At 47.5% G+C, this 26,328-nt stretch overlaps 1 protein-coding gene across 3 annotated transcripts in view; it reads right to left on the bottom strand.

The window, feature by feature from the left end:
- Nucleotides 1-26,328, bottom strand: part of ITPRID1 (ITPR interacting domain containing 1) — a 607,194-nt gene that overhangs the window by 252,522 nt on the left and 328,344 nt on the right. For 2 of the 3 annotated variants that reach the window (XM_085607528.1, XM_085607527.1), the window contains exon 4: nucleotides 161-212. The exons of the other annotated variant lie outside the window; for it this stretch is intronic. In XM_085607528.1, coding sequence (XP_085463654.1) covers nucleotides 161-212 — 52 coding nt within the window. The remainder of the gene's footprint in view (nucleotides 1-160; nucleotides 213-26,328) is intronic. 3 annotated transcript variants of the gene reach the window in all.

Consider the following 26,328-nt stretch of genomic DNA (forward strand, 5'->3'; position numbering starts at 1 on the left):
TCTTCCTCCTTGGATCAACACTACTACTTTCTGCCACAATATGTACCTATTTATACTTTCGTGACCGCTGAATATTTGAGAAGGATTTTAAATTAGTTGTGAAAGTCACACTTTTCCATCAATCACACTGCTTATTGAATGAATAATAATTGGGACCAACCTCATGTAGTCAGTAACAGTTATCCGCTCCATTTCAACTTTATACAAAGGAGCTGAAAAAAATGAAACATACGTTTTTTAATTATGTGGAATGGTGAGGTTATGTTTTGTTTCAGCAGAAGTTTTGAAAGGACACAAATATCCAAAGAAAGAGACACATTAATACACTGACTTATAAGAACTTTCCAATTATAAGCAAAGAAAACTCTACATATAAAATCGTTTTGTGTGATGCCCTTGAACAATGTTGAGCTGGGTTGAAAGAATCTCCGCACCACAGTGATACAAAAAAGTGGCAGTGACCAGGGAGAAAATGTGTAAAGTTTTCCATCTGCAACTAAAATTACAAAAATTATTGCCCACCTCCAAATACAATATTGTTACATGTGGTTTGACGCTCTTATCGTTCTAGAAAGCTAGAAGATGAGGCGTCAGATATATTCATCTACTTACCACCTTCTTGGATCAAATTTAACAGCCTAACAGAAAGCATAATAGTACTTCTAGTGCATATGAGCCTGGATTCACTGCCTGATGTAAAGATCTGTATGTAAGAGTTAAACCCTGATCTACACAAAATTAATAGAGTAGTGCATACGTTTTAGAAGTGGGATTTTTGGTTGGCTGAAGTATGCCCAGGTCAGGCAGGAACCACTTCTCTAGTCAGGGTAAACCAGACACATAATAAAAGATAACCTGTTATTTACCCTGTGGTAGCTTGGCAAAGAGCAGTCAAGCTTAACTAAAGAGGCAATGTGTAAAGTATTTGTGAAACACACAAACTTAAACACACACACACATGCACACACACACACACACACAGTAACCCAATGAATACACCAGACTGGAGAATATTTATCTGAGTAAAACAAGATCAATACAACAAAAATGCTATCAGTAGAAGTAAATGCAAAAAAAGTGCTTAGAAGTCACTAGCAGTCAAAAGGTTAATTGAGGTCACAAGGGAACGATGCAAATTCGAAGTTCAAGCTGACTGCGACGCAGGGCAGGCCGGATACAGGATCCATGCAGGGCCTGCTGAAAATGTACCTTGGATGGAGCAATGCATCAATGCTGAGGGCTCACTGCGTGGATCTTTTCCACACAGTTAGGTTGCTGTATCATCATCGAGCTTCGCTGAAGTGAAGGGAATGCATCATCCTTGAGCAGAGCATAGTCGATGGGCCACACAGGCTGTAGAACCTTGTTGTCGAACAGCCTCTGCATTGGCGTCAAAGGACGATGCGTTGATTTCGATCAGCGTAGTGGTGTCGGTTAGTCAGAATTGAAGAAAAGCAGCTGCAGAACCCACTTCTGAGGCCCAGAACTTGGATGGGGCACCACAGGCAAGGGTAGGATTCACAGAAGGCAGAGTCCAGCAGCACCAGGAGAATTGCAGGAAGTCTTTTGTATCCTTGAGACTTCAGAAAACAGGAGACAAGCCAACAAGCCCTTGGAGATCACTTGGAGGGAAGGCAGAGTCCAGCTCTCCTTCAGCAGAGCCAGGGAGTAGTAGACAGTGGGGCAACAAGCCAAAAATCATCCCTTCCAGAAAAGCAGTTCAGGTGAGTCCTTAAACCAGCACAGCAGTCCTTCTGACAGAGGTTCAGTTCAAGATCCAGAAGTGTCTGATTTGGTAGGGTCAGAGACCCAGTACTTATACCCAGAAGTGCTTTTGATGTGGTGGGTGACTTTAAAGGAGCTTTCTGAATTACACAAGTCCTGTCAGCCACTCTATCTGTGGGGGGTAATCACTCCTATGTGAGTTGATAGGACACAACCTGTTCAAGTGTAACTGTCAGCCCCTCCGATTCCTCCCTGCCCAGGAAGACCCATCAGAAAGCAGATGAGTGCTCATAATGCAGATGAGCCTCACCTTCTTTTGTTTGTGGCTTCCTAGAGAGAATTAACAAAGTGCAGCTGTCACCTAAATCCAGATGTGTATTGGAGACAGGCTGTAAGGCACTGACTGGCACATGCATCAACGTAGGCTTTTGCTATTCCTTAATTGCGATTATTAAGGAATCGCAATTAAGGAATTGCAAAAGCCTATGCATGTAGGAATCGCTATAAAAATAGCGATTCCTACACATTCCTTAATTGCGACTCGCAAATTACGAGTCGCAATTAAGGAATGCCGTCCTATTCATTCCTATGGGCCTCCGGGCCCATAGGAATGAATTGGAGATTGCATGAGCAATTTGCGAGTACCATTAGGTACTCGCAAATTGCTCATGCAATTTCAAGGGTGCAAGGGTGTCAAAATGACACCCTTTTGCACCCCTGAAATTGATCTGTGCATATATGTTGCACACACACATGCCCTAAGGGCATGTGTGTGCGCAACATGAAACTTTGAAAAATGCACAAAAGTGAATTTTTCAAAGTTTTTGCAAATTACCATGAAGTTCAACTTCATGGTAATTTGCTCCCCCTATTAGCGAAATCGCTAATTATTTTTACTTTAATGCATTGCATTTAAGGAATCTCAATTTGGGATTCCTTAAATGCAATCGCAATTTAAGTAATCGCAATTTAGAGATTCCTTAAATTGCGATTTTTGCATTTGGGATGATGCATCCCAAATGCAAAAATACCGGTCGCAAAGGGGCAGATTCTGAGAATCTGCCCGTTTGCGACCGGTTTTTCCTTTGATGCATGTGCCTGAAAGAGTAGTAAGTACAGAGAAATGTCCACTTTCTAAAAGTGACATTTCTAAAAGAGCATTGTTAAATCCAATTTCATTGGTAAGGATGATTTATTCTTACAACTTCAAACATATGAAGTGTGAAAACGCTGCTCCTCTCTAATCTGGAATTACAGTATAAAAGTGTATTAAGGAATTCCAAATGCTGGATATGCGAGGGGTAGGCTTCACACTAGTGAAAAACTAAATAGGCTGTTTGTCACTACCAGGACATGCACCACATAAAGGTACATGTTTTACCTTTTACTTAAATAGCACTCTGCCCTTAGGGTTACTCAGGACCTATCTTTGGGGGAACTTATATATAATAAAAGGGGAGTTTAAGACTTGCAACTAGTTTTAAATGCCAAGTCGAATTGGCAGTAAACTGCATACACAGGCACTGCAGGGCAGGGCTTAGACAGGTTTGAAAAATTACTTGTGTGGGTGGCACAATGAGTGCTGCAAATAGTAGTGTTTGAAGTACAGGCCCTGGGTATAAGGTACGTCAGTTTACAAGGGACATACCAGTACAACAAATATGCCAGGTATGTTAATCGTCTTGCCAGGCTCAAACCTTACTTTTGAATACATATAAAGTATCCCTAAGGTAGGCCCTGTACAACCCCAAGGCCAGGGTGCTATGTATTTAAAAGGTTGGACATGTACTTCTAAGTTTTACATGTCCAGGTAGGGGAAAATGTTGACATTCATTTTTCAATATTGAAAAGTCCTACCTCTCCCATAGGTTAACATTCGGATGACCTTATTATATTTTATAAGTGCAATTTCCAATTGAAAAAAGATAGCTATTTTGAGTTTGGTATCTCTCGACTCATAATTTAAAATTACAACTTATGGTAAAGTTGGATTTTATGTTGTAGGACTGAAAATGCCACTTTTAGAAAGTTGAACATATATTGAGAATGCACTCCTTTCCTAGATGCAACTCCATTTTTAAAGACTTAATTGGAGGTTTGTGCGTCCAGTACTGTGGATCGCCCCGACCACAGAAAATACAATCGTATTCAAAACAAAGCACACTTCTCGTGCTTATTACTATCGCACAGCGAGATTTGGAAGCTTATCCCGCCAAAGTATCCCATTCATCCTGCTATTCCAAAGTACACCTGTATTTGCTTGCTTTCACAAACTGTTTATTTTAAACTTTTCTTTAATACTCTTCATCACAACGGAGACAGCGTAGATCAATCTGTAATCTTTAGTCAACATTTTTAATACCAACTGTATGCCCTTCCAAGCTTCATACACCGGTACATACAAATTGATCTCAATTAGATTTAGAAGTAAGCATGATATATTGTTTCTCCAATGCATTTCGAGCCCATAAGGCTCTTCGTCAGGGAATTCTAAAACAGATAAGATAAACAATTTCACTAACTGATCTAAAATACTTTGTGCATATTAACCAAGTCACAAACTCAGATTATGTTTACACATGACCCCCTACATGCCCCCTACCCTATCCCCCAGTTATACAAATCATAAACCTGAAAAGCCCAAACCCTACCCTTTGCCGATAAACTCATACACACCCTTACCTACAGTGACTAATCTCTCTTTCTCATAATTTACCCCTACACTCTCCCTTAATCACCTTCCTCACGTTCACAAATCCCCTGCTTCGTTCCCTCAAGCGTAGCCCCCTGTAACTTCCTAAGCTCTCATTCTCTTCTCCATTATCACACTCCCTACAGCTGACCTCTCCCACTCCTTATCCTCAACTTTCACTATTTCCACTTGCAGAAAGCCGCCTGCAGCAGTCTCACCTCTTCGTGCTTCTCCATTAACTTTTCAATCCATTGTGCTTTCTAACCGTCAAACCCTGTTACCTCCTCCTTACACTCACAAGCTCTTATATGACCCGGAGGCATATCTTTAATTACTACCACATGACTCCTTCCCCACTGGCTGCGCGTGATATTTACTGGAACTCCACCTAGGAACTCATACTCCCACAATACACCTGCCTGCACCCACTGATGAATAAACCTTTTGCTACCTACTTAGTCGTTCACTCCCTGTGACTAAGCTAACATCCATTAAGCGAACTTACTGTTAGTAAACAATAAAAGAAATGTATATGATGAATACAATGCGTGTGTGCTCAGAAAAAAGGAAACGTAAACGAACGCTCTAACGTGACATTTCACATGAAACACAGAACCCAAAATTCAAAACAGTATTCAAATATACTGCATGTAAACTCGACAATTACATAAACAGTGCAAAGAAATCCCGATGCAACACCCCGTAAATCAAGGGAAACTGATTATATTAAATGTCAAATGAATATGCGCTTCATTCCAGTTCATGCTTACACTGTCTCCGCAGTGATAAACACATTCTTGTAATCCTTTCTCAAATTATTCAAAACTTTTACTTGATCCATAGGGTGCAAAAACTCGTTTTGAGGCGATGGCATTGCATAGCAAATCGAACATATATTGAGAATGCACTCCTTTCCTTGATGCGACTCCATTTTTAAAGACTCAATTGGAGGTGCGTGCATACAGTACTGTGGATCGCCACGACCACAGAAAATACAATCGTATTCAAAACAAAGCACACTTCTCGTGCTTATTACTGTCGCACTACGAGATTTGGGAGCTTATCCTGCCAAAGTATCCCATTCATCCTGGTATTCCAAAGTACACCTGTATTCGCTTGCTTTCACAAACTGGTGCACGCGGCGGTCGGGCTGTGCTGGCGGTGGTGGTCTCGGCAGCCAGGGACCCACCCTTCCTCCCTGCCTAGGGGCGCTGCCCCCCAAAATTCATCCGAGCAGGCGGCTGCCGGAGTGGGGCAGTGAGCATTGCCGCCGACAACCCTGATGCAGTGACGAGCAGCCTAGCGGGCCTGTGGATCCCCAGACTGGCGTAGTGGGCTGCTGGCCGGTGGGTCTTGGAGCTGGCGCTGACGCGCTGCGGTTGGAGCACGAGGAGGCAGCAGACTACATCGAGGCGGCCTGGTCCCGGGTAAGGGACCGTCGAGAGGCCTTTGGCCGCCCAGACACCGGGCTCGCTCCCCAGCTACTCCCCCCTACCTGAGCTGGCTCAGCCCCACGCCCTAACTGCGCACACTGGCACTGCGGAGGACTTCTCAGAGGTGCCTGCTCTGCTCCTGCAGGACCCTGCCACCCCTGAGCTGGACATTTCTTGACACCGCCGAGCTCCGTCCGTGGGGCCAAGCTGGCGCCCTTTGAGCCCCCACGCTCCCCTGCTGCAGGGTGGTACACCTTCGGCGCCGCTGTGCAGGATAGGGAGCGGAGGAAGAAGACACCTGAGAGGCACACTTGGGCGCCCCTGCACCACGCCCAGTGGGCCCCGTGGTGACTGGTGGACTGGCTGCACGGCTGCGGCCGGGACGGCGGATCTTGTATGTTAAAGCTCGGCTGCCGCCTCCTTCACCCCTTGGAGCCCTCCTTGCCTGGCTATTGAATTGGGGACGTGGGCCCTACACTTCCTCTGGCGAGTTTGGGCCGCCGCTGCGGTGGGGCCCCTGGACCTTTTTGGAACCCTTCCTCCCTTGCATGGTGCGCTGAGTCGCTGTGGGGGTGCCTCAGCGATTGGGGGCGTCTCACGGCTATCTGGCCCCCCTGGTGTTGTCTGGCGCTCCCCGGCCGGCCGGCTGCTGCACTGGTGTTCATTGACCACAGATGGCCCCTACCAAAGCATCGAAAAGTAAGCCCCTGAAGGACATCTTTGGCCGCTTCCACTCTATACCCAACATGGCTAGTTCCACTGTCGGCAGCCCCCACCGGCACCCGCGACACCCACCGGTGGGGAGCCGATCACCAAGGCCTTCCTCGAATCAATATTCGCCACCCTCCGCGATGACCTCCAGACGGTGAAGAAGGACCTTACCGCCGAAATAAAGGACATACGCCATGACGTGGACAGTGTAAGCGAGAGGGTGGCAGCGCTGGAAGACCTCAGTGACCATACCGTAACGGAACTCTCTGACCTCCAGCAGGAAGTCGTGCGGATGCACGAACAGCACCTGGACATCCAACTACACCTGGAGGATTTAGAGAACCGCTCCCGCAGGCACAACGTTTGCATTCGGGGAGTTGGTTACTCCGCAGCTACCAACAATCTGTTCACGTTCACTAAAGACCTGTTCAACCACATCTTGGGTAACCCGCCTGGCACCAAAATCGTCCTTGACAGGGTGCACAGGGTGGGCCCACCTCGAGCAAACAATGCACCAGCGGCTGACATCCTTGTCTGCGTTCAAGACTTCAGAACAAAGGAGGCCATCCTCACGAAGGCGAGAGCGCAGCACCCCCTTCATTTCCAGGATCAATCGCCTCTGCTTTTCCAGGATCTATCCCCGATAACCCTGCAGCGCCGCCAGCAATTTCGCCCGGTGACGGACCATCTCTGCCAGGCTGGGACGTCCTACTCCTGGGGCCATCCTTTCTGACTCATATTTCGCCACGATGGCAAACTGATCCAATCAAGATCCCTGTCTGAGGCATGCCGCATCTTGGGGATAACCCCACCGAGTGAAGAGGATGAAGACCGCTCCAGCACACATTCAGGACCCGAGACCACGCCGTCGGGTGGAGGTGGCCTCGCATGAGGCGACGAAACAGGCAGCCAGACAAAGCCGAAATTACCAGGGGACAGCGAACAGCCCTTGAGGCCACGATGGGAGCGTTAGCTGGGTACCCCTCTGGAGCCTCCTGAGACATTTTGACAGCCTGTTCTCTTTGTTAAGACCTTAAGGCGGGCAGCAGGTGGGACCGGAGCCTCCTCTTTCTGACCACGAAATGGACCCCATTACAGTGTTGAAGGGTCATCTAGCGTTGACGGACTTCTATTGTTGTGTATACTGGGGTATTGTTTAGATGTCCCAGCCTTCCGCTGGACATGTTTTTTTTTTTTTTTTTTTAACTTGGGTTTGGGATTCCTCGTCCACTGTCCCGGTATTTCCTTTGCCCCCCCCCCCCGAGCGGGCTGGGCTCCTAATTTCCTCCCTGGCCGCTTGTGGTCCCAGCTGCCTCTGACAATTGCCTGTGTAGCCTTCTTTCCTGTCATACCCTCTAGATGCCTCCCTATACACTTAAGGTTTTCACCATGAACGTGCGGGGCCTCAACAACCCCGTCAAACGAAGGGCGGTTCTCTCCTGCCTGGAGCACACCAAAGCTGACATCTGTCTCCTTCAGGAAACTCACCTCTTAGCCTCAGACTGTCACCGGTTGAAATCTCGGCTGTTCCCGATACAAAAGTTTTCCTCCTGCCCTACCAAGTCAGCAGGGGTGGCCATATTGGTATCCGGGTAGGATACATCAGAAGGCAGCGGAGATTAGAGGGTGGCTTCTCATATATCACGCACAGGTGGAGGGCGCGTCCTTCATCGCGGGGTCGGTCTATGCCCCGAATGAAGGGCAGGAAGGCTTTCTCCATTGCGCCCTAGCGGAGGCCACGGCCAACACTGAACATAGGGTCCTGTTGGGGGGCGACCTGAATTTAGTCTTTGATAATATCACTGACCGTTCCAGTCAGTGCTCGGGGCAAACCAGTGCCCTTTCTGCGGCCGGGCTCGCCCGGCTAGTGGACCTTGGACTAATGGAACTATGGCGCACTTCCATCCCCACACACGTGCGTACACTCACCACTCTGGGGCACACAAAACCTATGCTAGGCTTGATTACTTCCTCTGCTCTTCTTTATCTTCATTGGCAACGGAGACTGAGATCCTCACCGCCTCTCTTTCCGATCTTTCTCCTGTTCTTGCGTCGTTTACATTTCCACAGTTGCACCAACCCGGTCTCTGGCGCCTCCGTGATACCCTTCTCCAATGGGCCTCGGCGGTGAAGCAAATTCAGACAGCGCTCAAAGATTTTCTACACCGCAACGCCAACGCCGACACCATAGCTATCGCCTCGGTGGAAAACACCGAGCGAGGCCGCAAGAGGGACGCCCTCACCCAATAGGTGCGGGAACTCGAACTCATCCATCAACAGACAGGGGGCACACAGGATCTGGCGGAAACTGCGTGTGGCCCGACAGCAGCTGGCTGCCCTTGACCAGGATCGGGTGGAATTTGCAGCCCTTAGGTTGCATCACTCCTTCTACACTGGAGGGGACAAGTACGGCCGCCTGTTAGCGCATAGGCTTCGCGAAGCCCGGCAGGCCCAGGGCGTTCAGGCCATATGCAAGGCCGGGGGAGACCTCACCACAGAGGACTCTGAAATCGCGGAGACCTTCAGCGACTTCTATGCCCAGTTATACTCTGGGGACAGGCTGAACCCTTCTGATGGCACGGAGTGTGTCGCCGCAGCAGACATGCCCTCGCTTACCCCGGCACAGGCGGATTACCTCAACAGGGATATCAGCATTGAGGAGGTCATCGCCGCTATCTCTCGCCTCAAAGTGGGCAAATACCCTGGGCCCGACGGCTATTCAGCGGTCTTCTACAAGACCTACTGCTCTCTGTTGGCCCCACTCTAAACGAGGCTATTCAACTCCTTCGCGCAACTCGGAGCGATCCCGGCGGAAATGCTTGAAGCTACCATCGTAGTCAGCCCTAAGCCTGGCAAGGACAGGTCTTCCTGTGGAGCGTACCGGTCGATATCTCTCCTTAACATAGACATCAAATTGTACACTAGCATCTTGGCTTCCCGTCTGGCACCCCATATGCCCACACTGGTGGAGCCGGACCAGGCAGGATTCATCCCACAATGCCAAACTAGTGACAATACCAAGCGAGTGCTCCACTTGATCGACAAGGCCTCTCGGATGGATGGGGAGTATATGCTGCTTACAATAGATGCCGAGAAGGCCTTCGATCGGGTTCATTGGCCCTATCTGGAGGGGGTTCTCTCGCAGGTGGGCTTGGGGGAGAAACTACGCACCTGGATCCTCAACTGCTACCGGTTCCCCGAAGCTACTGTTAGGGTTAATGGCCATACCTCTTCCCGCTTCCCTATCACTCGAGGTACTCGGCAGTGTTGCCCGCTTTCTCCCCATTTATTTGCTCTGTATATGGAGCCCCTTGCCCTACGAATTAAAAGTAACCCTCTCATCACCGGTGTTAAATTCGGTGGGGATGTGCACACCATCAGCCTTATGCAACCTGACCAAATCGGAGGCACTTAATCTTTCCCTGTCGCTGCCCACCTTATCCCACCTTCAAGCCGAACATTCCCTTCAATGGTCCTCCAAATTGGTTCCCTATCTGGGGATACATTTGGGCACCAACATCTCGGCCACCGCCGATATACACTATACTAATCTGCACTCCTTCATACGTAAAGAACTAGGGCGCTGGAAACACGGTCTCCTCTCCTGGCTCGGCAGGATCGCAGCGATTAAGATGACTATCCTGCCCCAGATTCTCTACCTTTTCCAAACCCTGCCGCTTTCTCCACCGAAGGGCTGGATCAAGCAGACGCAATCCGAGTTAGCACAATTTATTTGGCAGGGCCGCAAACCCCGGTTTAAGCACACCGTAGCGATCCTTCCACCGGAGGAGGGGAGAGTGTGGGTCCCCGGTGTTCAGTTGTACTATTATGCTACCCAATTGCGGTATCTTGTTGAGTGGAACCGTCTGGAATCCGGGAAAATCTGGCTATTCCAAGATCAAGCAGTAGCTGCCACTCCTCTGCAGCCAATCCCGTTCTTACCCAGGTGTCATAGACCACCCAATCTCTACGCCTTTCATGTCACTCGCCCCCTCATGGATGTATGGGATCACACCAGTGTCCGATACCACTTGACTACCTTCCCCTCCCCCCTCACCCCGTTATTCGATAACCCGGACTTTCAGCCCGGTTCCGAGATAAGCGCGTTCTCCATGTGGAGACCCACAGCATGACGCTCCCTTGGCCACCTGTTTGACCTAGACGGGATAATACCCTTCACACAACTTAAAGCTGAGTACAGCATAGTAGAGACGGAACAGTTATGATACTTACAACTCCACCACTGGGCCCTACACCCGCAGGTCCGACCTAATGCCCAACGCTTCCTCACCACCTATGAAAAACGGCTCTTAACTCACACACCCGACAAGAAATGTATATTCGACCTCTATAAGCTTCTGTTATCGAAGGGCATACACACCTATAACTCAGTCCGCGAGCGCTGGGAGCGAAAGCTGGGCAGAACACTGACACACAAGGACTGGGAGGGTATTTATTACAGGGCCAGACTCGGGACTCACGGAGACACTAACCAAACTAGTTACCTACTGGTACTACACACCTGAGCGGCTTCACCACTGGGATTCACGGCAAAGCGCTACATGCTGGAGGGGCTGCGGGGGGCCCAGGAATCTAACTCACCTATTCTGGGAATGCAAACACGTCCAAGCCTACTGGAAACAGGTTCTCGACGACATAGATACTCACCTGGACACACAACTCCCGAGATTTCCAGCATACATTCTACTGGGCCTCCCTAACCCCCTTACCTATCCCCTTAAATCCAGAAGGGGTTGCCTGATAGCGATTGCCATAGGCTCTACCCTCCAGAACCTACTGACCCTCTGGCATTCCCCCCAAGCCCCTACCATCACGGGGTGGCTACACCGGTTATGGCACGTACTGGGGATGGAGAAGCTATCGCTTACACTTAAGGGGAAAGGATCAGAGTTTCAAGAGCTTCGGCAGCCCTTTCTCTCTCTCCTCACTCCAGAGTTTCGTGAATTATCCTGTCCCAGGTACCTCAGACTCCTCCGCCTATCGGATCCACCGCAACCAGATCCGTGAGGCTAACCATCGATATTATGTCATTGACGCTTCCCAATTTCATTTCCCAGTGGACGAGGAATGGGGTGGAGGGAGGTGGGGGGGTAGAATAGGTTTCCTTTGTTGTTTCTCCTTTTCTTTTTCCTTTGGACTTATTCCGCTCTTATCACGATATGTCTCTATTGCAGCGGTTCTCCGCTTCCAATGTAGCACTGCCTTCACAGGGCGGACAGTCATGTTTGTTATGATTGAAATTTAATAAAAGATTTAAACCATAAAATAAACAGTTTGTGAAAGCAAGCGAATACAGGTGTACTTTAGAATACCAGGATGAATGGAATACTTTGGCGGGATAAGCTCCCAAATCTCGCAGTGCGACAGTAATAAGCACGAGAAGTGTGCTTTGTTTTGAATACGACTTTTAAAAAGATGGCATTTCCTTACATTAACAATTTTTTTACCTCTGCTATCTCTGAATACACGTCTGTGGTGGTTTAAAGTAGGGCGTTGTGCATTTCCCCTGGAGAGCCAAACACAAAGAGAGCTTAGGTGTGACTGATGGGCAAATCACATCCTGAAGGGACATCACCAGGCTGATGGGACATCCTGGGCAGGATGGGAGGGAGGAGCTGACACATGCTCCTGAATTGGGCTGTGCCTGTCCCCACTCAAAGATCTGCACACCCTCTTGTAATGAGTCTGGAGCCAGGGCAGGAAGGGACCTTGTGTACTTCAAAGGTCTCTTCCTCACTTCAAATGCACAACTGGGTATAAGTACTGGAACCCTAACACCATCAACTAAGTGTTCTTCTGGACCTGGGGCCACTCTGCCAAGAAGAAGGACTGCTCTGCAGCTGAAATTACTGCCGCTCTGTTGGGCTCTGCTGGACCCCTGCTCTGCTGTGCCTGCTCTGCTTCCTTCCTTGCCTGGGAGTGAGAAAGACTGAACATGCATCTCTACATACCCAAAACTAAGTGACTCCAAGGGCTTGCTGGCCTGCCTCCTGTTCTGAAGTCTCAGGTACATAATAGACTTCATTCAACCCTGTTGCAGCCCCTGAGCTTTGCCAACTGTGAGTCCCGCCTTCCAAGTGGTGCCAATCCATTCCTGGGCCTTGGAAGTAGGCTTTCTGGCTCTTTTCTGTGAAATCCACACCTGTAGCTCTGACAAATCTTGGGTCCTTATTGTCCTGACAAATCAACCATTCTGTAAGAGGCTAATTAGCACCATCTAAACTGTATTTGTTCCAAATCTGTATTGCTACAAGGAGTGAGGTGCTCTAAGTGTGTATGGCTTAGAATTGACAGAGAAGCCCAGAGGCATAGAAAGTATACATTGGAATGGGTTGCAGGGTTGAACCAAGTTTCCATAAGAAAGATAAATATTATACTTATTTATTCAATGTACATACGGACATCACCAAGATGCTCTTGTGCAGGGTGCCACCTAAACACCAGTTTTCCCTATTGGAGGCAGGTGTTTCAATAGGGAGTTGCTTGCTTTTTATGAGAGTGTTCAACTGTACAAATATAATCTTTGAGGGTTTGTGAGAAGGCCTTACATTTGAGAATAAGCATATTGTGGTGGATGTTTTTCCACCGCTCGGTGACTGGTATACTAGCAATAGCCTTTTTGTCTTAATTTTAAAATGTCATAAATTGTTCTTAGAAATATTTAATACATACTATTATGACAGAGGTTTCCAATATATTGGTGTTAAGATACACAATAAAGAAACTTATTCTGCCTATGTTTTGATTAAAAGTGTTTATTTGAGGTAACTGATCATGAAACAGTCAACCCTCTCTTTCCTAGTATCTTTCCCAGCTTGAATAATAATAATTCTCTACCAAGATACACAAATTTATTTCCCTGCGTTTTTCGTGAGAACTACTATTCACATTGTAAATATACCATTTTTAAAAATACCAATTGCAAGACCTATACTGTATCATCTTGTTTATTTCTGAACAGCTTTCACCATGGTCCACCATTAGATTTTGATGTATGTTATGTTATACAAATTTGTATAGCACACATTTAGAGGATATCCTGGTTCCGAGATGGAGAGAGAGATCTGGACCTGTCTGAGCTGGGCCGATTAGATGAAACCAGGTTTTCAGTTTTTTCCAGAATTTGAGGACAGAGCTAGTGACTCCAATGTGGTAGGGGAGCTTGTTCCAGGCTTCGGGGCAATGCAGGAGAAGGTACGACCTCTGGCTTTAGATCGCTGTATGCTGGGGATGTGTGCGAGGAGTAGGCTAGTCAAGCAGAGGTGCCTGAATGGGAGTAAACAGGTTGAAGTTGTTGCGATAGGCTGGACCTTGGTTGTACACAGCCTTGTAGGTGTGTCAGCTCTGCCTAGTACCACACATCATGTGTTAGAGTAATGCTTTTTAGGATTAACCCATGCATTACCACAAAGAGCAGAAATTGTCATGCATATCAGCTGACCAGATAAGGTGAGCCTGGTATCCCATGTCCCGCAGATGTCAGTTCTGCTGTGCTCCTTGTCTTTAGCATTGATACAGGATAGTTATCTCACTACAGCTAATCACTTGTCTGGTAAGTTACCTCAAACAGGAACACTAATTAGTCTGTGGAATTTTATAGCCCCACCCATGCTGACCTGGTTTCCTGAACCTGGTGTAAGCATGCTTGCCTAAGCACCGAGCACTGTGCACTACGCCCAATAACCGCAGAAGCTTGAGTTGATGGGCATTTGATAAAAAGATAGAGCAGACCGCAGAAAAGACATCTACGTTGACCTCTTTTGCCCTTGTCAACTCTTCTGCAAAGGAGTCAGAACCAGGTACACTGTCCGTGCTGGGGCGACATGGCAGGGATCAGCTGTGATCGCAGCACAGGAGCTGTTGAGAGCTCTCCACGGCCCGACAGTGAACGGAGCAGCGGTTGCATGAGAGGCATGCATTCATGCATACTCTTGGAATCAAGCGGTGCACTGGTGCATTCCTGACACTGGAGCAGCTGCAGATCAGCACCTGTTAGAAGCTGTGCTGCTGGCCACCAATGCAGAGCAGTGTAATGGTTGCTGGTAAGACGGTTCTCTGTGGATTGTTCTGAAGCTCACACAAAAGGTCAGCCAACTGATACTTGGAGTCACTCTGGTTAGGGGTGAAGGCAAGCAGGTCCTGTCTTCCTTCTCAAACAGCAATGAATCCTTCAAGCAGCAAGCCAGCCCTCTGGCAGCAGGGCATTCCTACTTCTGTAACTGCCACAGAATCAGGAGTATTCTGAAGAGTGGCTTTGGAGCTCCAATATTTATACCTGGAACTAGCATTTGTTTGGGGGGGCTTCATGTCCTATCGCAACATCTAGTACTGGAAACTCCTCCCCCTTCCCACATCAAACCTACAAACTGTCTGGGGGGTAACAAAAGACAGAACTGGCCTAGTGTCAGGTGTCATGGCAATATGATTGTTCATGGCCCTCTTTAGCCCTGGCAGCGCCAGATTACCAGAAAAAGTCACCCCTGAGAATGTACTTGATATGCTGACCAAAAAGTCAGACTCGAGCCTCAGGACAAATTTGCAGAAATAACCAGCTAACAGAAATAATAAAAATCAGTTTGTTTGATTTTCTTCATTCAAACCAGCAAATACAAACGTGATTGCAAATGTTTGGAAAACCCATGAAATCTGTCTACAAAATGAGCCATGGACGAGAATACAACTGTGCTGCAGGTTTTTTTTAAAAGGTGTTGTGCTGTGGTTGCAGCCCTCTGCAACATCCACTCACATACTTATTGATCTGGAAGTTTAGTGAGACATTATATTGGGAAGGCTGAGATGATCACGATGAACTTTCAGCAAATTCTGAATTTTTAGGCCACAGACTATATGAAAAAAAAAACTACATGTACCAGAATGGCTATGGCTGAAACGTGTTGGTGAAGACCTACTTTGTGATTAAAAATCATTTAAACTTCTAGAGTGTCCACGACAGCCTTTACTTTAAAAAAGTTTTTTGTGAATATTTAGGGTAGCCGGAGCCCAACGTGGACCACTGCTCTTTGAGACCCTGGAATCTGGCTTTTTTTGTGTACCAGAATGCAATATGCCATTGGCTATAAAAGCAACAACTGGCTGAAGATCTCACACATGATGATGATAAAAAGATAACTTGTGGCAACTACACATGAGAGCACCTCATCAACGTCCTGACTTGTCATGGCATGATGCCAATGCTATCATAACAGTCAACAGATTCAACTCCTTACTGGGAACGAAGTGGACCTTGACTGGTGCTACAATCTGAATGCAGAACTGATTTAATAGCATATTGATGTTTGCAGGCCGAACTGTTTGATAGTTACAAAGACTGATTAACTAAATTTGCAATTATGGATATATACAATTCCTTTGACTGGGGATGGGGAATGTCATTCCCTGGAAATCATCATTTATATGGCACTGTGTGCATGTGTGTGTATGACCATTAGATGGCTTTCAGGAGATGGTCTCTTGTTTGGCTGACACTTTAGGGCACTTCACATTCCTCATCTTTTATTAGTAGTTTTCCCAATAAGACTGGATGTTAACCATCTGGCTGCTGCTAGTTTGTTTGGCTGTATTGAATGCTCTAGGACCAGTCACCTGGTGGTTTACAACAGCTCCATGTGTATGTGATCCCATTTATTGTTAGCATCAATCAGCATACACTTGTTTCTGTGGTGCACTCTAAACTCCCAAGTGAACAAAAGCAAACTCTTAACAGCAAATTTTAGAGGACTGTATTTCAATGTGTTTTCATGATGGAACAAAGTACAACTGCTCGAATCTACTCACTACAGTGTCACTCAAAGTGTCACTCATTAGGCAATGAAACATCACACATATTCACACTGAAAACACAGACATGTGACACATATGAGGTCTGAAAACGTGCAAGCTATGGTGTGTGTGAGGAATTTGAATAGAGAGCACTTATGGATTGACGGTCTTTATACTGTTTGGATATATGAGTGCGGTGGGGCAGGTTCAGCATGAGGTTTGTACTGTGTTTATGACTACCCTGAGTGACCCAAGTAAACTACTGACAGCAGGCCTCTTATTGCAGGCTTTGGGAGCAGTGCAAACTGTGTGGCACTGTCAAATACACTATATTAATATATGTCAGACACCCCTAAGTTAGGCTCCCTCAGCCCAGGAGGCCAGGTGCAGCATATTAAATATTAAAGGTGAGGACATATAAGGGCAAGCCTTTATGTCCTTATAGTGGAGTTCCCCCCATTGGAAGCCACTACAAGTGCCAGCGGTCTATAGGATAACATGGGCTGCCACCAGGGCATTCTAGAGGTTGGCAGCTCCATTAAGGCACAGCTGAAATATGTCATGTTTGGTATCAAACACCGTGCCTTCTCACCCTCGACATGAATCTTGTGCACTGGGTGATGTGCTATGCACCCAGGTGGCTGCCTTAGAGGTTGCCCACCTGGCTGTCACAGTTTCTCTGTGTTCTGGCTGGTATCCAGGCAGGTGGGAAATTAGTTAGTCATGGAAGTGTACACCCTTAGAAGGCTAGCCAAACCTCCAGGATGAGAAGCCTGGTCTGCACACTAAAATTAAATTTCTGCCATCCTTAGAAGTGGCATAATAGAGGGTTCTGGGTAGAAAAGTTAACTTACACCCACGGATGTGCTCATCTCAGGGGCAGACTAGCTGCAGGAGGTATCTGCACATTGGCTACTAGCTCTCACATTCCTAACGCCCTTAAATCTAGGATTTAAGGGACCCCCGCTGACACCAGAGCCTCAGATCTGAACAACTTGCCTCAATAAAGGACCAAGAGGAGACCTGTGATGGCCACAACATGACTTTGCCCACAGCACCAAAGCAAAAGAGGGAAACTTTGTCCCAGTGGCAACAGACTTGGACCTGCATGATCGTGCCTTGACCTAGGCTAAAACTGGGTACTGTCTGGCAGAGGGACCCCTGTGGAAGCCTGAAGTACCCTCAGACTCCTCTGGATTAGTGACACTATTCCCCTGCAAACAACAGGTAAAACAATGCTAGGGATCCAAAGAATTGTTAGCCATCAGGCCCTCTGAGAGATTGCCCAAATCCAGATGGTCTAGTGCATTGTAGGAATGTAGACCTGCCCTCAGAGAAGTTACAGGCAGCTCCCTCGTTCTCTTGGACCACCGGACTTGAAGTTACTTTCTACTCCATTTACCACTGCCTAGGCTTGTTGCTCACCAGTCCAGATGGAATTCCATCCGACCTTTCACCGATGCCAGCTCCGTTATTGTCTTTTTGCATCTTTTCACCCCACAGCACCATTTCAGTGGTAAAAGCAGCTCTCCTGTTCAGCACCAGGGTAAAATTGAACTGACTGGTGTGGGTTTGTCCTGGGACCCGTGTCACCTTTACTCTGCAAGGGTACAACGTAACTCGACCTGCAAGTGACCAATTGTCACTAGTGATTTTTTCCCATTGACTGCAATGTTTAATTTACACTTTATTATTTTGCATTGACTTTCTATTACTTCTAAAAATTATAACTCTGGTTGTATAAAGGCAATTCCGTTTGTTTTGGTGTACAAATTATGATAAAAATACACTTCATTTTTATAAATTTGTGTTGGATTTCTTTTGAGTTATGTCAATAATGTTCATGTTCGTACTCTTGAATGCTTAACATGCATTTTCCCTAGTAAAGTCTGACTGCTCTTTGCCACTCTACCAGGACTGAGCTAGGGATTTATTAGTGTGAATCCAAGCACCATCTTTGGGTTATCATGATAGTATTGCATGGTGAGGACTAACCTCCACACAACATAATACTCCACTTTCTTACACTAGGCCCACAATTATTTTGTAGCCAAGCTCATACTTCATTCATGTTGGATTATGCAATACGATGATAGGACATAATTGTAAAAAATATCATCACTGCTCACTTGTAATAATTTATAGCAGGCAAGAAGTCATGTTTTGAAGCATGGGCCATTTTTCCTCAGTAAAGAGGCTTTTTGGGGTTTGTGCACCATCTCCCTCACAAATGGTGGAGGAGGCTTGCTCCTATTGGCTGTCTGGGCTCTCCAGGACTTCACCCTTTTCGTATTCAATTAGTACTTCACGTAGAGCTGTGTGTGTTGCACGCCACCAATTGTAGGGGTGACCCTTTACAATTTCTACACTGGCAAGAATTTTACTCCTACCATTGACAAGAGTAGCTTTTTGACGACTTCTAGAGCTGGAATAGTTGCGAAAATGTTTGTGAATACCAAAATACAAGACCTTATATGGTTGATCCCAACCTTTGAGGGTATTCCTACTCTAGAGTGCTCACTTTATGCCCTATGTAGGATATTTACTCACAGTAACAATCAACGAGTGAGAAAATGTTTTACAAGTGTAAAACAAGAATTTGTAAAGGCAAAAAGTGAATTGGGCTTCAAGAAATAAAAAGATTAGTGAGGTGTGATGGTGTAACATATAAGGAATATAAAATCCCTACTCTATTATAAGGAATAAAATACCCATTAAACTAATTAAAAACATATTGCAAGTCATCTTAGATATCAACTTTACAAAGGAATTCAGCCTTCAGTTTAATATCCCTACTTGATGATGGAAGTCTTATATCACTTACAATATCACGATACTAAGAAATAAAAGACCACAACTGTCTACTGGTCCATATCATGAAGATGACTTCCAACCAGTCCTAGATTTCCACTCAACAACACTAAATATGTGGGCCATGAAATTCACCTTTTCCTGTTAGCATGATCTTACACGACCTAGTATACTGAGCGCTAGTGGTTGAATAAGACTTGAGAGGATGAAAGTGAACATATTAGCATGAAATGAGTTGCCAGCCACGCATGAATACTAGAAGACCTGCTGACTCTGTTCAAAAACCCATTTGGAAACAGTGCCACAAGAAACAAATATACAACTGGAATCAGTGAATCTGTGTCACAGTACATAGAGCCACCACTTCAATATCATAAAGTTAGACAGTTGTCTTAGAGCACCATCTAGTGATAGAACCAAATTACTATCACAAGTCCTCAAAAAAGTAAAAACAAACTGTACCAGTGTAAGCAAAATCACTCACGCACCTATCTTTAAATTCATTTTTTAAAGTAAAAACTTAGATACCATTTTCAGCATTATGAGAGGAATGTTGGCAAAACTACAATCTAATTATGGCAATCTATTATGGGGATATTAATCTCTCTACTTAAAAAAAACAGACAAAAATGTGCTTTCGCTATATAAATATCCACCTCTAGATAAAGATGCTGAGGGTTGATTAGAGTCATGTGCCTTTGTTTGTTGGAAATTCAAGACAAGTGCAGTTTTCCTTCCTTCCGGTGGGACTGGTTATTCATGCCCAACCAGGCTCTTATGTAGTACAAATTGCAGTAGAAAACTTCAGGCATTCTGAACTATGGTAAACGTTAGATAGAATTTTTAAAAAGCACAGATTAACAAAATCAGCCCTGTAACAATCAGTGTAAAGAATGACGTTAAACAGTGGGAATATATCTCTACTGATAGAGATATCTTTGAAATGTAGTTAATTGAAATAACTGAATGTTTTCGAAGCAGTTGCTTAAAAATGAGGAAGTTACTGATATTTAAATATTTAGTGTAATTGAAATAGGACCTATAATTTATAGATGTGCGTCTTCCTAAATTCCTCTAATGTTGGTAATTCAAAAACATTTCTTTCCGATGCGTGTCATACGAATTTCTAAATTCCACTTTGTGTAAAGAACATGCAAATATGTATGCTATTGCCGTGCACTGTTGACTTACGTTTACTGCCTGTGCATACTGTACGCATTGTACAAGTATACATACATAGAGTTAATAAAATGTGAGATCCTAGCTTTTTATTTACAACTTCACTATTTTCTGCACTATAAATGTTGTCCCAGTACAAATCTCCATTTTCTCACACCCATGAATGAAAAGCTTGTGTTTCGGTAATTTTCTACATACAGCACTAAAATGACAATTCATTTGTAAACTGGATGTTTAAGTAAGTGAGACAGATGTATAAAAAACCTTGCTCCCTTATAGATTTTTTTTCAATGGCATTGATGAAGGACAATGAAGTGTGAATACATCTTACTGTGTTATTTTATGCATTTTGGTGCTTAGAAGGAAAGCTCTCTGGTCAGTTGAAGGAAGCACTGGTTAGGCCTTTACAAAAGAGATCAAAGCTAAAAACTGTAGGCTCACAGTAGGCTCACAGTCAGGGAGAAAAATCTGGAGTAGTTGCAATCCAGATGTGCATAGATACGTCTTTGCTGGCCATTACAGATGATTTGGTGCAGATGAAGGATGAAGTAGAAAAGACACACAGTTGATGGACGGAATGCGAAACAAATCAAAACATTCACCCCAGTCAAGAGATCTGGGTTAAATCCATCATTCTTTTGCTCACCATGCCACCCCAGTTTAGACCTGGCCATCTGCAGATCAGTCTTGATGCTGTGCGTCATGGGAACAGTCCAGCCCGAACTGCCAAGCCAGGTCATCCCTGGACCGGAAACAAGCATCCTGGGACCAGTTTCGGGGTTTCACCCCTCATCAATCAATCAATCAATCAAGACATTTATAGAGCGCACTACCTACCCGTAGGGTCTCAAGGCGCTGGGGGGGGGGGGGTGCCGCTACTGCTCGAACAGCCAGGTCTTGAGCTTCTTCCTGAAGGAGGGGTGGTCTTGGGTCAGGCGCAGGTCGGCCGGGAGGGAGTTCCAGGTCTTGGCGGCCAGGTAGGAGAAGGACCTTCCTCCTGTAGTGGCTCTGCGGATGCGTGGGGCGGCGGCGAGGGCGTGGCTGGCAGAACGGAGGTGGCGTTTGGGAGCGTAGAAGTTGATGCGGTTGTTGAGGTAGCTCGGGCCTTGATCGTGGAGAGCTTTGTGTGCGTGGGTAAGGAGGCGGAAGGTGATTCTCTTGTTGACCGGGAGCCAGTGCAGGTCTCTTAGGTGTCCGGAGATGTGGCTGTGTCGTGGGATGTCGAGGATGAGTCTGGCTGAGGCGTTCTGGATGCGCTGGAGTCTCTTCTGGATCTTGGCGGTGGTTCCGGCGTAGAGTGCGCTGCCGTAGTCCAGTCGGCTGGTGACGAGGGCCTGGGTGACGGTCTTCCTGGTCTCTGCGGGGATCCACCAGAAGATCTTCCGAAGCATGCGCAGGATGTTGAAGCACGACGAGGAGACGGCGTTGACTTGCCTGGTCATGGAGAGGGAGGAGTCCAGGATGAAACCCAGGTTGCGTGCGTGGTCCGTCGGTTTGGGTGCGGTGCCTAGGGCGGGGGGCCACCAGGAGTTGTCCCAGGCGGAGGGCGAGGAGCCCAGGATGAGGACCTCCGTCTTATCTGAGTTCAGTTTCAGGCGGCTCGTCGTCATCCACTCGGCTACCTCTCTCATCCCTTCGAGCAGGTTGGCTCTGGCGGCGGCGGGGTCGTTAGTCAGGGAGAGGATCAGCTGGGTGTCGTCGGCGTAGGAGATTATGTTGAGGTTGTGTTGGCGTGCGATGGCCGTGAGGGGGCTCATGTAGACGTTGAAGAGAGTAGGGCTCAGCGAGGATCCTTGAGGGACGCCGCAGATGACTTCGGTGGCCTCTGACTTGTACGGTGGTAGGCGGACTCTTTGTGTTCTTCCGTCGAGGAAGGAGACGATCCATCCCAGTGCCTTCTCCTGGATTCCGACGTTGCTGAGGCGCTGCACTAGGGTGCGGTGGCAGACCGTGTCGAAGGCCGCGGAGAGGTCTAGGAGGATGAGGGCCGCTGTTTCTCCGTTGTCCATCAGGGCTCGGATGTCGTCAGTGGCGGCGATGAGGGCGGTCTCGGTGCTGTGGTTGGCACGGAATCCCGACTGCGATGGGTCGAGGGATCCGTTCGTCTCGAGGAAGGCGGCCAGCTGTTTGTTGACGGTCTTTTCGATGACTTTGGCTGGAAACGGGAGTAGAGAGATGGGGCGGTAATTCTTGAGTTCGGTGGGGTCTGCTGTGGGTTTCTTGAGTAGAGCGCTGAGTTCGGCGTGCTTCCAGCTCTCGGGGAAGGTGGCGGTGTCGAATGAGGTGTTGATGATGTCCCGCAGGTGGGGTGCGATGACAGCGTCGGCTTTGTTGAAGACGTGGTGAGGGCAGGGGTCGGTCGGAGATCCGGAGTGGATGGAGTTCATCATGTGGACGGTGTCTTCGGTGTTGACCGGGGTCCAGGCGCGGAGGGTGGTGGTGGGTGGCGTTGCTGTGGTCGTGGCGTGCGTCGGTTGAGTGCAGAAGCTGTTGTGTATGTCTGCGATTTTGTTGTGGAAGTAGGAGGCGAGGGAGTTGCAGAGGGCTTGCGATGGGGTGATGTCGTTGTTTCCGGCGTTGGGGTTGGAGAGCTCTTTCACGATGTTGAAGAGTCAGGATAGCAGGATAGCTCATCAGTCAGGATAGCTTGAATCCAGTAAAAGACACACAATTGATGGACGGAATGCAGAACAAATCAAAAAATTCATCTCCAGTCAAGAGATCTCGGTTAAATCCATCATTCTTTTGCTCACCATGCCACCCCAGTTTAGACCTGGCCATATGCAAATCCGTCTTGATCCAGCCCGAACTGCCAAGCCAGGTCCTCCCTGGACCGGAAACAAGCATCCTAGGACCGGTTTCACTCCTCTTCTGCCAGGATAGCTTGATTCCAGAGGCACAGTGAGCCCAGAACCCATGTCTGGGCATACCTGGCGCACTTAGGGCGAGAAAGCAAAAGACACACAATTGATGGCCGGAATGCAGAACAAATCAAAACATTCACCCCCAGTCAAGAGATCTGGGTTAAATATCATCATTCTTTTGCTCACCATGCCAACCCAGTTTAGACCTGGCTATGTGCAAATGAGTCTTGACCCTGTGCCTCATGGGAACAGTCCAGACCGAACTGCCAAGCCAGGTCCTCCCTGGACCGGAAACAAGCATCCTAGGACCGGTTTCGGGGTTTCACCCCTCTTCAGCCAGGAAAGCTTGATTCCAGTGGCACAGTGAGCCCAGGACCCACGTCTGGGCATACCTGGCACACTTAGGGCGAGCAAGCAAAAGACAAACAATTGATGGACGGAATGCAGAACAAATCAAAACATTCACCCACAGTCAAGGGATCTGGGTTAAATCAATTATTCTTTTGCTCACCATGCCACCCCAGTTTAAACCTGGCCATATGCAAATCAGTCTTGACCCTGTGCCTCATGGGAACAGTCCAGCCCGAACTGCCAAGCCAGGTCCTCCCTGACCAGAAACAAGCATCCTAGGACCGGTTTCGGGGCTTCACCCCTCTTCTGCCAGGATAGCTTGATTCCAGTGGCACAGTGAGCCCAGAACCCATGTCTGGGCATACCTGGCGCACTTAGGGCGAGAAAGCAAAAGACACACAATTGATGGCCGGAATGCAGAACAAATCAAAACATTCACCCCCAGTCAAGAGATCTGGGTTAAAAATCATCATTCTTTTGCTCACCATGCCACCCCAGCTTAGACCTGGCCATTTGCAAATCAGTCTTGACCCTGTGCCTCATGGGAACAGTCCAGACCGAACTGCCAAGCCAGGTCCTCCCTGGACCGGAAACAAGCATCCTCGGACCGGTTTCGGGGTTTCACCCCTCTTCAGCCAGGATAGCTTGATTCCAGTGGCACAGTGAGCCCAGGACCCATGTCTGGGCATACTTGGCACACTTAGGGCGAGCAAGCAAAAGACACACAATTGATGGACGGAATGCAGAACAAATCAAAACATTCACCCCCAGTCAAGGGATCTGGGTTAAATCCATTATTCTTTTGCTCGCCATGCCATCCCAGTTTAGACCTAGCCATATGCAAATCAGTCTTGACCCTGTGCCTAATGGGAACAGTCCAGCCCGAACTGCCAAGCCAGGTCTTCCCTGGACCGGAAACAAGCATCCTAGGACCGGTTTCAGAGTTTCACCCCTCTTCTGCCAGGATAGCTTGATTCCAGTGGCACAGTGAGGCCAGGACCCATGTCTGGGCATACCTGGCACACTTAGGGCGAGAAAGCAAAAGACACACAATTGATGGACGGAATGCAGAACAAATCAAAACATTCACCCCCAGGCAAGAGATCTGGGTTAAAAATCATCATTCTTTTGCTCACCATGCCACCCCAGTTTAGACTTGGCCATATGCAAATCAGTCTTGACCCTGTTCCTCATGGGAACAGTCCAGACCGAATTGCCAAGCGAGGTCCTCCCTGGACCGGAAACAAGCATCCTAGGACCGGTTTTGGGGTTTCACCCCTCTTCAGCCGGGATAGCTTGATTCCAGTGGCACAGTGAGCCCAGGACCCACGTCTGGGCACACCTGGCACACTTAGGGCGAGCAAGCAAAAGACACACAATTGATGGACGGAATGCAGAACAAATCAAAACATTTACCCCAGTCAATGGATCTGGGTTAAATCCATTATTCTTTTGCTCACCATGCCATCACAGTTTAGACCTGGCCATATACAAATCAGTCTTGACCCTGTACCTCATGGGAACAGTCCAGCCCGAACTGGCAAGCCAGGTCCTCCCTGGACTGGAAACAAGCATCCTAGGACCGGTTTCGGGGTTTCACCTCTTTTCAGCGAGGATAGCTTTATTCTAGTGGCACAGTGAGCCCAGGACCCATGTCAGGGCATACCTGGCGCACTTAGGGCAAGAAAGCAAAAGACACACAATTGATGGACGGAATGCAGAACAAATCAAAACATTCACCCCCAGTCAAAAGATCTGGGTTAAATCTTTCATTCTTTTGCTCACCATGCCACCCCAGTTTAGACCTGGTCATATGCAAATCAGTCTTGACCCTGTGCCTCATGGGACAAGTCCAGCCCGAGCTGCCAAGCCAGGTCCTCCCTGGACCGGAAACAAGCATTCTAGGACTGGTTTCGGGGTTTCACCCCTCTTCAGCCAGGATAGCTTGATTCCAGTGGCACAGTGAGCCCAGGACCCACGTCTGGGCATACCTGGCGCACTTAGGACGAGAAATCAAAAGACACACAATTGATGGACGGAATGCAAAACAAATCAAAACATTCACCCCCAGTCAAGAGATCTGGGTTAAATCCATCATTCTTTTGCTCACCATGCCACCCCAGTTTAGACCTGGCCATATGCAAATCAGTCTTGACCCTGTGCCTCATGGGAACAGTCCAGCCCGAACTGCCAAGCCAGGTCCTCCCTGGACCAGAAACAAACATCCTAGGACCGGTTTTGGGGTTTCACCCCTCTTCAGCCAGGATAGCTTGATTCCAGTGGCACAGTGAGCCCAGGACCCATGTCTGGGCATACCTGGCGCACTTAGGGCGAGAAAACAAAAGACACACAATTGATGGACGGAATGCAGAACAGATCAAAACATTCACCCCCAGTCAAGAGATCTGGGTTAAATCCATCAGTCTTTTGCTCACTGTTGGACTTGGCCCTTCTGGCAGGTTCACCCCTGAACTTTTTGCTTTTACTGGTGACCTGGTGGTAATGATTTTTGGTTTCTGCGCACTTTCCCTGTGTCCCATAGTGCATGTGGTGAGATAGGCCTGCCCTCCCATAGGAATGCATGGGGAATGTATGTGTCCCTAGTAGTTCCTGATGCGTGGGGAGTGCAGGTGCGAGTTTGGTATGTACGGACTCGTGTGATAAAATGCTGCGCGATGATGTGTGCGGCGTGCATGTATCTAGTGTGGAAGTGCCACTTCTAGAAATGGGCACTTCTGTGTGCAGTGTGAAATGAGTGCCT

Source organism: Triturus cristatus, chromosome 5_2 (assembly GCF_964204655.1).
Source record: "Triturus cristatus chromosome 5_2, aTriCri1.1, whole genome shotgun sequence".
Taxonomy (NCBI): domain Eukaryota; kingdom Metazoa; phylum Chordata; class Amphibia; order Caudata; family Salamandridae; genus Triturus; species Triturus cristatus.